We start from the raw sequence: 13,829 nt of genomic DNA, 5'->3' as shown, positions 1-13,829 counted from the left end.
TGTTGAAGTCTCCTAGAAGGATGAAAGGTGAGGGTAATTGTTTGATTAGGTTTTCTAATTCAGTATTATTTATTGGTTTAGTAGGAGGTAAGTATAGAGAACAGATTGTGAGAGTTTTTTGGAGTGTGACCTGGGCTGCGACTGCCTGAAGATTGATTTGGACAGTAAGCTTGCTCTTTAGGATATTGTTTCTTACTAGGATTGATGTGCCTCCATTGGATCGTAAGCCTGTATTATGGATATAATGATACTGTTCGTAGTTTTTTGTTTTTAGGTGGTTGTTGTGTTGTAGAAATGTCTCTTGTAGACAGATGACTGCTGGGTTGTGTAGTGAAATAAGTATAAGGAGTTCGTTAAAATTAGGTTTAATGCCTCGGCAGTTCCATTGAATGATAGTTTGAGTTTTTTTTATTGTGTTCTGCCATTTTATTTGTCTTGGGGTGTTTTGTCTTCTACCTCCATCTCCTCCAGTTGTTTATTTTTTGTCGGAGTTTGTATCTTTGGTGGAGTGTTTGGTTGGATTTTTTCTTTTTGTTTGGATCTGGATGTTGATCTGGATCTTGCTTGGGATGTTGCTGTTTTGGGTTCTTGTTCATTTTTTCCCCTCTTGATTACTTGTGTTTGGTTTCTTTTTTTTTCCAGGGTGTTTTCGGTTTCCATTTTTTCTAAAATTTGGAATTTATTTTGAATGTCTTTTCTGGTTCCTTTGCGGAGGGCACTAGGCGAGTGTTCTTTTGATTTTGGGATGTTTTCAGTTTGTGTGGGTTTTTTGTTAGAGGATTGTGTTTGATTTTTGGGATCTGGTGGGATTTTACTCTCAACTGTTTGGTAGTTATTTCCAAGTACAGCTGGGGTTGACAGCAGTTGCCGTAAGGTGGCCCTCATTGTCTCAACTAGTTCATGAAGTGATTTTATGAGGGTAGAGATTTCCTTTAGTTCAGTGTTTTCTATTGTTTTTAATTGATTTTTGGTTGCACCTGCGTATGATCTAGTTGGTTCCGTTGTGGTGGCTGTTTCAATGATTTTCGTAGCTTCGGTAAAACTTATGTTTTTGGTATATTTTAGTTCATTTATTTTTTTTTCTTTGATCCAGTTTTGGCAGAGCGATGAGTATGCTGGATGGTTCTCACCACAGTTTGGGCATTTTATATTTCCTTGGCATTGTTTCCTGGTGTTCGTTACTGCTACACTTTGGGCATACTGTTTTCTTGGTGCAGTATTCTTTGAAGTGGCCAAATTTTTGGCAGTTTAGGCAGCGAAGTGGTCTGGGGATATATGTTTCTACTTTAATGTTAATATATCCAATCTTGAGTTCAGTTGGTGGAGTGGGAGTATTGAAAGTTAATATGTATGTGTTGGTGTTAATTGTTTGTTCGTTTCTTTTTATTGTAATTCTTTTAGTATCTATAACTTTTTGATTTTTTAGGTTTGTTTTTATTTCATCTAGAGAGCAGGTGTTTAGTTCTGGACATCTGATGACTCCCTTTGAGGTGTTGAGGGTTTTGTGAGGGTAGGCTTTGATGTTTATATCATGGAACTTTGTCCATGTTAAAATTTCTTCGGCACTACTTTTAGTAGATACTTGTATAAGTAAAGTTCCATTTTTTAATTTTTTAATTTGTTTTGTGTTCAGATTTTTGTTCATAATTTTTTCGATTTTGAATGGGGACATTTTTGTTATTTCTGTGTTATCTTGCGATTCCAAGATTATATACTCCGGAAAGTTTGTGTTTTCATCTTCATCGCTTTCTGGATGGGGTCTTTTAATTTTTTTGGAAGCCATAGAATATTTTTTGTTTTTTTCATCATCCTTGCTCCCCACCCTCCTCAGAGCCCTAAATTGGGAGATGGTTGGGGGGAAACCCATTCGCCCAAGCATCTCAGGGATACAATGATGATATACTCAAACAGTGAGTATAGCTGCTTATGACGATTTTTTTTCATTTCCTTGGACCCAGCAAGGTGTAGAAAGGGTTAGTTGTCAATAGCATCAGTTTTCACCATCTGATTGGCCCTTCTAATGATAGTATGTGTGTGTTTTTTTTAATTTTTTATATGAGTGTAATGTGCTTGTGTTTCTCTTTATGGGGGTTTACTATTATTAGGGACTGTCATGACTAGCCGGTTGGTCGGGTTGAGCCTGCCCGACCACCCGTCTAGCCGAAGTAAGGGTCAAAGCGGAGTGTTGCTAACTCACAATCATTTGGTTCCGAGGTCGTGAGTTGCTCAGTCACCAGGATCCCGTTCTAAGGTATTACGGGTCGCCACCTACGACCAACAGGTGGCCCCATTGAGGGACTTTTACTCTCTGCAGGGGGGCAGTCGATGTATTCTGATACTCCACCGACAGGGTCTGGGAGTGGGGGGGATAAAAAAGGGGAGGGGGAGGGGCTGTTGTTTTTGTTTTTGCAGAACAAAATTAAGTTTTACAAAAAAGATCAGAAAACAAAAAACAGCAATGTAGGTGCATTTCGTCTCAGGAAGCCAAAAGACAGCCTGATCTGGTAGCACCAGGAACACAGATAGGAAATAGTCAGTATCGCTCACCTCTAGAAGAGAGGGATTTCTTGGCTGTAATAACCGTAGAGAAAGAAGAGACAAAAAACAATAAAAAAAAAAAAAAACTCACTTCTCGCAGACACGTGGTTGGTCACAAAGAACAATCCAATCGCCAGAACCACCTACACACACAATCTGCAGGACACTGCCTGACTGTTTTCCAGTGTCATGCCTTTATAGCGGCTGGGAATTATATATTTGCATAATCGCACGAGAGCAGATACGATTCTACAAGAATTGCATGGGGTCAACGCTAATAAAAACCCATGGACGCCATCTTGGAACTCTCTTCGCTCAGCCTGAAACACAACAGACATATCCAAGGTAAGCTCTCTATTTCCCTTCACTTCGGTTATTGCTAATTCTGCTACAGATCAGAATTTTTGATGCAGTTGTATTCTTGATATTTCTTAATGTTTATTTTTTGGTCATTTTTGAGAAAAGATACAGGCTGGGTTCAATTTTGTTATTAGCCGCTGTTTGTTTCTATTCTTCTACAGTTCCGTTGTAGAAACTTATGTGTTACTGTATTTGTTGTACTTCTGTTTGAGCCATGTGGGTTTGTGCGTTTATTTCATTTTCCATCTCTAGAGGTAGACGGTTCATCTTTTGTCAGAGTTTGTGTCTTTGGTGAAGTGTTTTGCCGAGTTTTTTTTTTGTTTTTTTTCTTGTTTGGATCTGGATGTTGATCTGGGTCTTGTTTGGGATGTTGTTGTTTTGGCTTTTTGTTCATTTCCACCCCCCCCCATCTTGATTACTCGTGTTTCCTTTTTTTTTATCCAGAGGGGAAAAGGGAAGGAGGGGGGTCTGTTGTTTTTGTTTTGGGCTTTGCAGAACATGATTTAGTTGTGCAAATAGTTAAAAAAAACAAAAACAAAAAACTTAATGTAGGTGCATTTGAGTCAGGAAGCCATCTTCACACAGCCTGATCTGCTTGCACCAGTGAAGGAGTCAAACTCAAGTGAATATAAACTCCTCGTTTGTTAAAGCATGAAAAAAATTGGAAAAAAAAAAAAAAAAAAAAAGGCATATACATCTATATTTTGTTCTTTTTTCATTAATTTATGTTGTATCAAACTGTTGAAGGTCGTTATGCCATGCAAAACAAACATGTTTACTGAGTACAAATTACTGGGTAAGCAACTAAGTTCTTGTCGCTATTTTAAAATTTAAAAATCTACTGCATTTTCAAATTCCACAATCTTTATTTTTTTAGAATTTTTAAGTTTAATTTAAATTAATTTCTATTTATTTTCAGGTCACTTTTTTTTCTTCTTTTTTTATGTAAATTGCAGGAACTTAGTTGCCAATCCAATATTGCATCATTACAGTCATCAAACCAAGGATGCTTTATATCAAACCGGGTGCAATTCTAACCAGTAACTTTGGAAACTATATTATTTTTGCATGCACTTTGAATAATTATAATTATTAAGAAAAAGTCAATCAACTCGATTCATTAAAAACATAATATGATACACAAAATTAGTCATTTTTTGAATTTTTATAGGAAAAAGGCTTGCAGGGTTGCTGACATCACATTGTTCACTTATTAGCCGATTCTTTTATTCACAAAATGATTTTAATTAGCAACAATGTTTGGCTAAAACCAAACATGTTGAACTAGTCAAGCTCGTGCAAAATAAACTCATGGCATGAAAGCAAGAATCATTTAATGAAAATTGAAAAAAGGGGGCACACACATCGACAATTTGTTGGTTAATATATGTTGTATCAAACTGTTAAAGGTGGTTATGTAATGCTAAATAAAACAACTGACTTGAACTATTTATTGAATGCAAATTATTGGGTTAGCAACTAAGTTCCTGTTGCTATTCTTTAATTTAAAAATCTAATCTGTAATCTTTTTTTTTCTCACGAGGTCCATTTTGGAATCATTTTGTAAGCTTTTATATTGTTTTAATTTTAATTTAAATTTAAATTAATTTTCAAATCACTGAATTTTTTTTTTTTTTTTTAAATTGCAGGAACTTAGTTGCCGATCCAATATTGTAACAAAGCGCATATAAGCTGAAGGATAGATGGCTGGCAAAGATATTAGCAGCAGCTGTTTGAGCACTATGCAAATTAGCAAGTGTGTGTGGGCTTGTGTAACAAAAAAAAATTTTTTTAAATACCACATTTGGTCGGAAAGAAGCAAAGTGCACAGCGTGTAAAGATGAACGTGTAAAGTCAAAGGTGAGAAATGATTGGTTATGGCTAGCATGAGGTCGGGAAAAAGAAAAACGCGTACCAGGTGAGATGGATGTGTGGCTCTGAGGTGGCAGCAAGAGACTTTTAAGCTGGTGTCGAGACGGCAAGGTTTTGTTAATCTCATAGAAGACGAAATGAACAGTAAAAAAAAAAACAAGTTTTACAGAAATAACGTTAACTTAGTTAATCTAAAGTTGATACACAAAATTAGATATGTTTTAGTTTGGAATAATTAAAATATATAAGAAAGATGCTGGAAGGAGGGATTACTGAAGTCACATCCTTCATCTCTATATTAATAAAGTAACCACAGGAACTCCTCTCTGGAAAAAAGTATTGTAGCAACAACAGATGCCACATATAAATTCAATACAGCTAGGTTAATAACCACTACAACATATGCTGGAAAAGTCACCCAACAAACAAGTCATTGTATGGTTCCCTACTTCGTGTTTCCAATATTGTGAGACAGACATCTAGCACTTGCTGGTCATATTAGTCGCCATGATGAACCGGCAGGAAAGCTCTTACTTTGGACTCCAGATGCAAAAAAGAGAGTTGGACGTCCATGTGCAACACTGAAATCCATTATAGAAGAGGAAACCAGTCTGGCAAGGACTAGGCTGGTTGCTGCAATGGCCGACTGAGAACTCGGAAATTGTTCACGGTTCACCTGTGTCTACTGGCATTGGATGAAACAACAGCAATAACATTGCAAAGGAGACAAAGCATAACAACATTTATTTCCTTCCATGCGTGACGCTTTTGTTATGGCTGTGACATCACCCAAGTATCCCCAATGTGATTGTCTTCTCGAACATGCTCTCTCTCTCCTTTTTATAGTTTTCTTTTTCCTTACCCGACATCATTTCGCTCACAGCTCGTTATTTGCATATCCACGTTATGTTACAATATGGGCAGAACATTCCGTTTGAAAATTAAATTATTTCAGATTTGCATTGAATTTCGTCCATAATCAATTATAAGTAAGATTCCCTGAACTTTAAATTTTTTTTTTTCTAAAGACCCCTTAAATCTTAAATTTTGAACAATTTCTCAAATCAAAATCACGTAATGAATTTTGATTGAAATTGGTTTAAGGATTCTAGACCTAAAGTTTAGTATAATTTATATTGATGTTAATCTTCATAAGGGGCATAAAATCGGTGCAAAACTTTCATGCGGAGAATTAATTTTACCTATCCTGGGACAGGTATTGACCTACTTTAGTATCACAGATTAGTAGAAATAGTAGTAGTAGTGGTAGTTTCAGCGGCAGTAGTATCATTCTGATTTGTTATTATTAGGGCTATGATAATAGTATATTCTTTTCATTGTTTTGACTCGTGTATATATCCGACACAGACACAATTAATCAACTGAGAACCTCATCACTTTACATAAAAACATAAGATATCAATGGATATATACCTGAAAATCAAACCAAGGAAAAGAATATGCTGTTGTCATAGCCCTAGTTATAACAATAGTTTTAAAGTATACTACAAGTGTTTTCAGTACGAGTAGTAGTAGTAGTAGTAGTAACATTTACTTTGTTTCTTTATGAAATCTTAAGGATTATTCACGCCAAATTTAGTACAATTCATGATGAATATCCTTCACATTTCATAAAACGATCAAATGATCACCTTTTGATAAAAGAACTGGTGTAAACTTGGGATATATTTGAGTGTCCTGTCAATGTTTACTAAATTCACAACAAATACCAGGTTGGTTGTTTTACGGCATATCAACCCTTTTCAGGTTATTTAATGCCAAATTCAGTGATTTTTAAGAAAAATTTTTTCATAGAATATATTTGTTTTTTTTTTCAAGTCAGTTTCTATTTAACCTGTAATTGGGACCCTAGCAGATACTACCACTCCGGGCCAGAGTGGATCTGGGAGCAATGGCAATTAAAGGATGGCTCCACACTCCCTAAAGACCGCAAGCTGGGACCTCACCATCAGATATATAGTTTAAGGTCATATCCAGGACCACAAATACCAGGAGATTTTTGTGGAGAGTCAACTTTGAAACTTTTAGAAAAGTCAACTTAAATACTTTACAATGCATCAATAGTTTGAACTGCTGTTTATGCAAGTGAAACCTGGACTATAATGGCAGAACATAGAAAAAGGATCAATGTCTTTGAAACAAACCAAGCATGTGCCCCCCCCCGCCTCCACGAGTGAAATATTTACTTTTACCATGATTAATATTCGTGCAAAATTTTTTAAAAAATCCAAGCACTGGTTATTGAGAAAAGTGCAAACGGATGAACAATTTGAGAGCAATTTTACCCCTATAATGACCCCCGGGATGGGGGGGGGGCAGTGGAAAGCAACCGTTCTGGCAAAAATTTACTTTCACCATGACTAATGTTTGTGCAAAATTTTTTAAAAAATCCAAAGCATGGTTATTGAAAAAAGTGCAAACAAACGAACAAACTGGAATGAATACTAGGTCCAATCCCTTCTTTGTCGGGGGAGCAATTAGAAAAAGAATAGAAAATGAACATTGAATTTACATTCAGCGGTCGCGTAACTCTTCCCTTATTTTGTCCTTTAGTCCTCATATTCCATGAGCAATGTTTCTGACAAACAGGTAAGAATTGATGTTTTCTGGGTCAGAATCTATTCAATCTAATACTTATCGTTGGCAAGTTTTTTATCTTTAAGTACTATTTTTTTTTAGCTCTTTACATCAAGTGGCTTCATACCTTGTCTAGAGCGATTTCCATTAAATAAATATATATATATATATATATTAGTGAAGGGACGATTCCAATATTTTTCCCAATTCCAATACAATTATCGATTCCGTGTTAAATTCCCGATTCTTTATAAATCTCTAAATATTTAACGATAAATTGTTATTTTCCCCAATGTTCGTAAAAAAACATGTTAAATATGCAGATATTTTCCTAAACATCAAAATACACTTGTGGAGGATGATCTATCGATTTTAGCTTTAATGATATAATAAAATCAATAAACATTTATTGTTTTATCATTATTAGCAGCAATGGAAGATTTTACTTTAAACAAAATCAAATAAAAAAAAAGACAATTAAAAGAATTGTTTTGGCATCAGAAAATAGGCATCAATTTTTCCGATACCCCCAAACCCTCCGATTTTTCCAATTCCGATTAATCATCCCACTACTTAATTTTTATATATATATATATATATATATATATATATATATATATACTAGCATTTCAGCCCGGCGTTGCCCGGGTGTTTGGAGGTGTATGTTGAGAAAAAAAAAAGAAAAAGCGGTCAATTTTTTTAAACTTTGACCCCTATTATGTCCCCTTAACATTTATTGTTTTGGACTCAAATCAAGTTATTAAGTTATATCCATGTCCAAGGAACCTATATCTAAAATTTCAAGTGTTTAGACCCACAATTGGCGGAGGAGTTTGGTAGAATTCTCAAAGGTCAAATCGTTGAACTTTGACCCCTTGCTCGGGTGTTTGGAGGTGTATGCTGTGCAAAAAAAGCAAAAAAGCAACAAAACAAAAAAAATGGTTAATTTTTTAAAACTTTGACCCCTATTATGACCCCTTAAAATTTATTGTTTCGGGCTCAAATCACTTTATTAAGTTAGATCCATGTTCAAGGAACCTATATCTAAAATTTCGTCTAGACCCAAAATTGTCGGAGGAGTTTGGTAGAGTTCTTAAAGGTCAAATCGTTGAAATTTGACCCCTTAAAAGCCAAATTTCTGGCTGACACCCGTCACATCGATTTTCCCAAATCTCAGTACCCCGTATTTCAAATTTCGAGTCTATAGACTAAAAATTGACAGAGTTATTGCGTAGGGAAATGTACACAGACAGACAGACACACAGACACGTTCACTTTTATAGATATAGATATATAGATATGTCATCCACATGCAGTACTGTTTCGCTGTTTCACAGCTCATCAGTGAAGCTAGACAAGCAACTACCTCAAGCTAGGATTGAAACCCGATTGCCCAAACGACATTTGGAGCTTCTAACCGTTGCACTATAAGGCTGCTGCTATGCGAGCAGTGAATTAACAATGTTTTGACATATATATATATATATAAATATATATATATATATATATATATATATATATATATATATATATATATATATATAAGAACTATCCTTGAAGTAACTTTGGAAGATAAACTAAGAAATGTAGATATCAGAAAAGGGTTTCATATTAACAGGTCCATCAAGAACATTTTTAAAAAAAAATTATGTTGTTGGGTCATGGTTCCTAGCTACTTCAGTTATATAAATAAATTATAGCAAGAACAATTCATTCAAAAGGACAATCATCAAGAAGATTGACTAACCAGATAAGGGTTAAAACTGGCATGCTGCTCCTGACAGCTAAAAGACTAGGTCAAGACCGTGTTTAATGGTGAAATTTTGTTTTCAAGCATATGGCGAAGCTCTTTAGAGAATGCTAATAGGTCAGCTTTTGACATTCTACAAATCTGAAAGCAGGACACATTGGGTTATCCTGCTAGCAATCAATAAGATCCTAATTGTTAGCAATTTGAAAAGGCGCATAACGAATGTTTTGTGTATTGTGTGAAAAATAGACAACATCTTGTAGGAAAATGTTAGACTACAAGTTTTCATTCATACTTAAACACAATATGGCTATAATAATAATGATAATAATAATAATAATAATGAAAAATCAGATATGAATAAAAGATGGTTTTAACAGCTGTGACAAGACAATTTATTATGTTATTGTTATTTATCGGACTATTGTTATGCATGCACAACTTCATCAGGTTCCAAACACTGTATAATTAAAGAGGTCTGCAAAATTTGAAAACCGACTTTCTTGATCATAAAATCAAGCTGATCAGTTTTTAAATGGGATTCATTTCCAACTAAATTTAATACAATTTACAGTTTAATATTTAGTTGAGAAATTCGTCTGTTTTTGTTTTTTTTTCTTCATATAATCATAAAATAATTCATTCACTTTAGTGAACGTTTGTATCAACATTAAAAATAAATTTAAAAAAAAAAAAAAAGAAAAGATAAAATAATTTTCATTCAAAAGATTCTAAACCATTTCTGGATTCCTCCTCCTGCTGGCTTCTCAACACTCAGCCCTTTTTTCTATATCCAATACTTTTACAGAAATTTAGCTTAACATCTCTTATTCAAATCTTATATTCTATGCCACACTGTCACTGTTAGTTTATTATTAGACAAAGTTAGTGCTCAGAAGAGATGGAGAAAATTTATAGGTCATTTAAACCATCCAGAACTCTAAATATGATTTTCAGAACCTGACAAGCAGCAAAATTCCACCCTTACACTGTAGAGAACCGTAGATGCCAGAAAGCCTTCTACTCTAATAGTTTTCTTCCCTCAAACTGCTATACTTTGGAGTTCTTTCAGTTCTCTAACTGTGCCTTGAATAGGAGTTAAAAAAAAATAAAAAATAAAAATCTTAAATAAAAAATAAAATAAAAAAAAATTACAGTGATTTTTTTTCCACAGCCAATCACAGAGGTTGTTTCATCTGATGTTTGACCTACATTACTTATAAAGGGTGGAACAATACAATTATCACCCTAGAAAAGACAACATGGTTCCATTTCAGTTTGATGAAACTTTTTCTTTTTTTTTTTTGTTGCAGACCATCTACTTGTTGGCCAGTTGTGTAAAAATCCTAAGACTGATAGAAGACTTCTATCATGTCTAAAAGTAACAATGTTCAATAGATCAATGTTCTTTTAATGCATCTAAAACCAAGCTTCTCTCTTTACATCATCAACATTCTAATCCACATTTGGCATCAATTGAAATGAATGGCTCTCGTCTTCAGGAGGCCTCAAGTTTTGACAAGCTTCTGGGCTTGACCATTACTCCTGATCTTAAATGGAACACGTACATCAAATCTGTTGCCAAGGCCGCTGGTAAAATGGTGGGATCTTTCTATCGATCCGGTAAATATCTCACTGCTGATGCTATTCTCTATCTATATAAGAGCCAGGTACGTCCAAGGATGGAATACTGTTGCCACATCTGGGCAGGAGCTGCTAGAAAGGACTTGTCCTGCCTTGATAGAGTTCAAAATTGACTTCGTAGCCTCGTAGTAGATGTCCTTTTCTCCTCCTTGCAACCTCTATCTCACAGAAGAGATGTCGCGAGTTTGTCTCTGATGTATCGTTATTTTCATGGAAAGTGTTCGACTGAGCTTCAATCTATGGTCCCCCCTCGCCAAACTTTCACAAGAAACACTCGTCTAGCTGTAAACACTATCAATAATTCCACCCACTCTTTATCTGTGCCTAAACCTAAACGTAGATTCCATGAACAAAGCTTCTTTCTTAGAACTTCACGCTTGTGGAATTGTCTTCCGTTTTCCTGCTTTCCGGCTGACTACAATATGGTTGTGTTCAAGTCTAAAGTAAATAAGTTCTTGAGCCGTTCCATATAAGTTATCAAATTTACCAAATTTTCATTACTAATGATTACTATATTGTCCAATTGCTACTGTACACTCTTTAACCCTTATCCTTGAGTGGCCTCTGGGCCTTGATAATGTGGTGATGCCTATGTAAAAAAAAAAAAAAAAGGTACCTCGACAGCGATGTGTAAAACGTCAGAAGTACACATTTTACTAGTGACGTCATCATTTTGTGCGTTTGTGTTAATTTCTATGGATAAGCGTTTGCGTTATAATTATTAATGGAGTAACCTTTTTTTTGCTATGGATAAAAAATAATATAAAACTTACCTTTTGTAAAACAAATACATTTTTATTAACGAACTACACAGACTAGAGTTAATAAAATAAAGTTAATTTTAACGTCTTCTGTTGACACATGTATTTAAAAATAATGTTCTTTATAAGCCTCCGTACATTTTGGAAAAAAAAGCGCCAAACATAAGGACCAACCTCTATCAATTTAAATAATAAAATCAAAAGGAATTTTTTAAAGGTTGATTTTGGATTTACAATTTTTATTATCTCAATAGTCTTATATTCTTTTATATGAATATATTTTTTTATTATTGGAAAACTTATTAAAAAAAATAAATTTAAACTTCATATTGTGTAATATTTGAAGTTAATATCATTTTAAAGCTTTTTAAAAATAATTATTTTTTAGAATTGTTTTTTTTGTTGTAATTCGGATGATTATATTACCGAGAAAAAAAATTATCCAAAAAGTGTTTTTTTTTTTTAACATAATATTGAATTTATGTCCAATTTTATTTACAACTTTGAGGTAAGTTAGGATGATAATATTAAATTAAATTACAATTACATCATGTTACATATATGGGGGGGGGGTTAAAACTGTGGCACACGTTGGAGGTACCTAATGTTCAATGAGCAATCTCGGAGATGCGCCGCTGTACAGCTCATGCTCTCTACCAATCCAAATTATGACAACAGGACCATTGCCAGCACCCTCAAAATGCAAATTCAGCTGAATTTGCATTTGAATACATTGAATAAATCTCAGCTCTACTACATTATCAAGTTATCTGAATTGATTTTTTCAATAAAAGTTTTAAAATAAAGTTGTAGTGGTGTTTTCTTTAGGGTGACAATTTTATCGTTTCACCTTGCACAAGATTTGCCTCAATATGAAGCAAACCTTTTGATGTATTTTTGTCAAATTCAGTTTTGGCAAAATTACTAAAGTGTATTGTCTTATGGCATTAAACAACCCTTTTTAGGGGGTTGTTTAATGCCCAAAGCAGTTATTTTGGTAAAAGCTTTTAAACTGAAAGTTCTTAATTCAATTATTTACAGATGAATTTTATTTGTAAGAAGATATTTTATAAATAGTTTACAAAACTTTAAATTTAATCCATGGACTTCGAATAGGTACAACTTTGAGGTTAGAGCGGACATAAATGTAATGGTAAGTAAAAAATAATTCCAAACTTTTCAATCAGCTACCCTCCAGGAAAGACATTTCATACGAAGTACAGACCAGCAGAGTCTTGGGCGTGCTCGCATGGCCTTGTTTTTCTGTAAATTTCAAGTATGCTCTTGTATGTCTACGCTCCCAGGCTTTACCTTCTCACCTTTTGAGAAGTGGTCAGTTTTTTTTGGCTAATCGTTTGAGGCATTCTAAGGTAGGAACACCAACAGCGCTGCACAGGCATTTTTTTTTAGTCAATTAGAGTGCTCTTCCTCTAGAGTATTGACTTTTCAAATCCTACTCTCTTGATCTGGTGTCACATCATGGAAGAAAGATAAAAAAAACCTCTGCACTTTTCAATTTAAGCCAACACCACCAGCTGCATTTTAAGATTATATACAGGACAGGTTTTACCAAACTCATAGTTTGAACACTGGCAGATGCTAAAATGCTGGATCTGCAATTCACAATGTAAATGTATGTCCAAGACCGATTTTATTCAATTGGACATTAATAGGTACTACTCTACGTTTAAGTGGTAGACATGGAAGTAATAATAACTAAAAAGTACCTCTACATAACTCTAAGCTACAAATCGGAAGCTCACCAACAGACTTGGAAAATGTTGAATTGTTCAGTTTTTTAAACAGTCGAGATATCAGTCGCACATTATTCATGCTGAGACTTACCTGACAAACGAGCGTCCGCCTGTATATTTTGCACACAGTTTATCGATGGCATTTTGAAGTTCTGTTGGTTCAATAAGTCTTTGCTCATCATAAACTGTTTTGAATATCGATTTATCTTTCACCTGAAATAAAAAGAATAGAATTATTGCCCATAATTCTCGTTGCATCTGAGATTCATAATAATCAGATACATTTAGAAAATAAGAAACCCAACATTAAAATACTTCAAATCGATTAAAAACGCATTAATATGGTATAAAGTGTGTAAAAAAATGAGATTATACTACTGAAGTTATGAGTTTAGAAAAGTTTTTATTCATTTTCATTCATTAAGATCAAATAATTATTAAAGGGAAATAACTCAAGACACGATTACTTCCCTTGAATTTAGAAGAATATTCGGAGAATAAGGAAAAAAATTATCTTTCAATAAGTATTTTCATAAAGAAACAGATACAAAA

The 13,829-nt window shown here is 34.1% G+C and overlaps 1 protein-coding gene across 3 annotated transcripts in view; it reads right to left on the bottom strand.

The window, feature by feature from the left end:
* LOC145283845 (phosphoacetylglucosamine mutase-like) overlaps positions 1-13,829 on the bottom strand; it is a 198,143-nt gene that overhangs the window by 14,525 nt on the left and 169,789 nt on the right. The window contains exons 16-17 of one of the 3 annotated variants that reach the window (XM_080132954.1): positions 13,369-13,490; positions 4,814-4,892 (exon numbers count right to left, since the gene is read on the bottom strand). In XM_080132954.1, coding sequence (XP_079989080.1) covers positions 4,814-4,892; positions 13,369-13,490 — 201 coding nt within the window. The remainder of the gene's footprint in view (positions 1-4,813; positions 4,893-13,368; positions 13,491-13,829) is intronic. The other 2 variants (XM_080132955.1, XM_080132953.1) reach the window with 2 other exon arrangements.

Source organism: Euprymna scolopes, chromosome 8 (assembly GCF_053919585.1).
Source record: "Euprymna scolopes isolate OS-2025 chromosome 8, ASM5391958v1, whole genome shotgun sequence".
In the NCBI taxonomy this organism is placed as follows: Eukaryota; Metazoa; Mollusca; class Cephalopoda; order Sepiida; family Sepiolidae; genus Euprymna; species Euprymna scolopes.
Note: the sequence above shows the minus strand (reverse complement) of the source record. Positions and strands in the feature narration are given on the sequence as shown.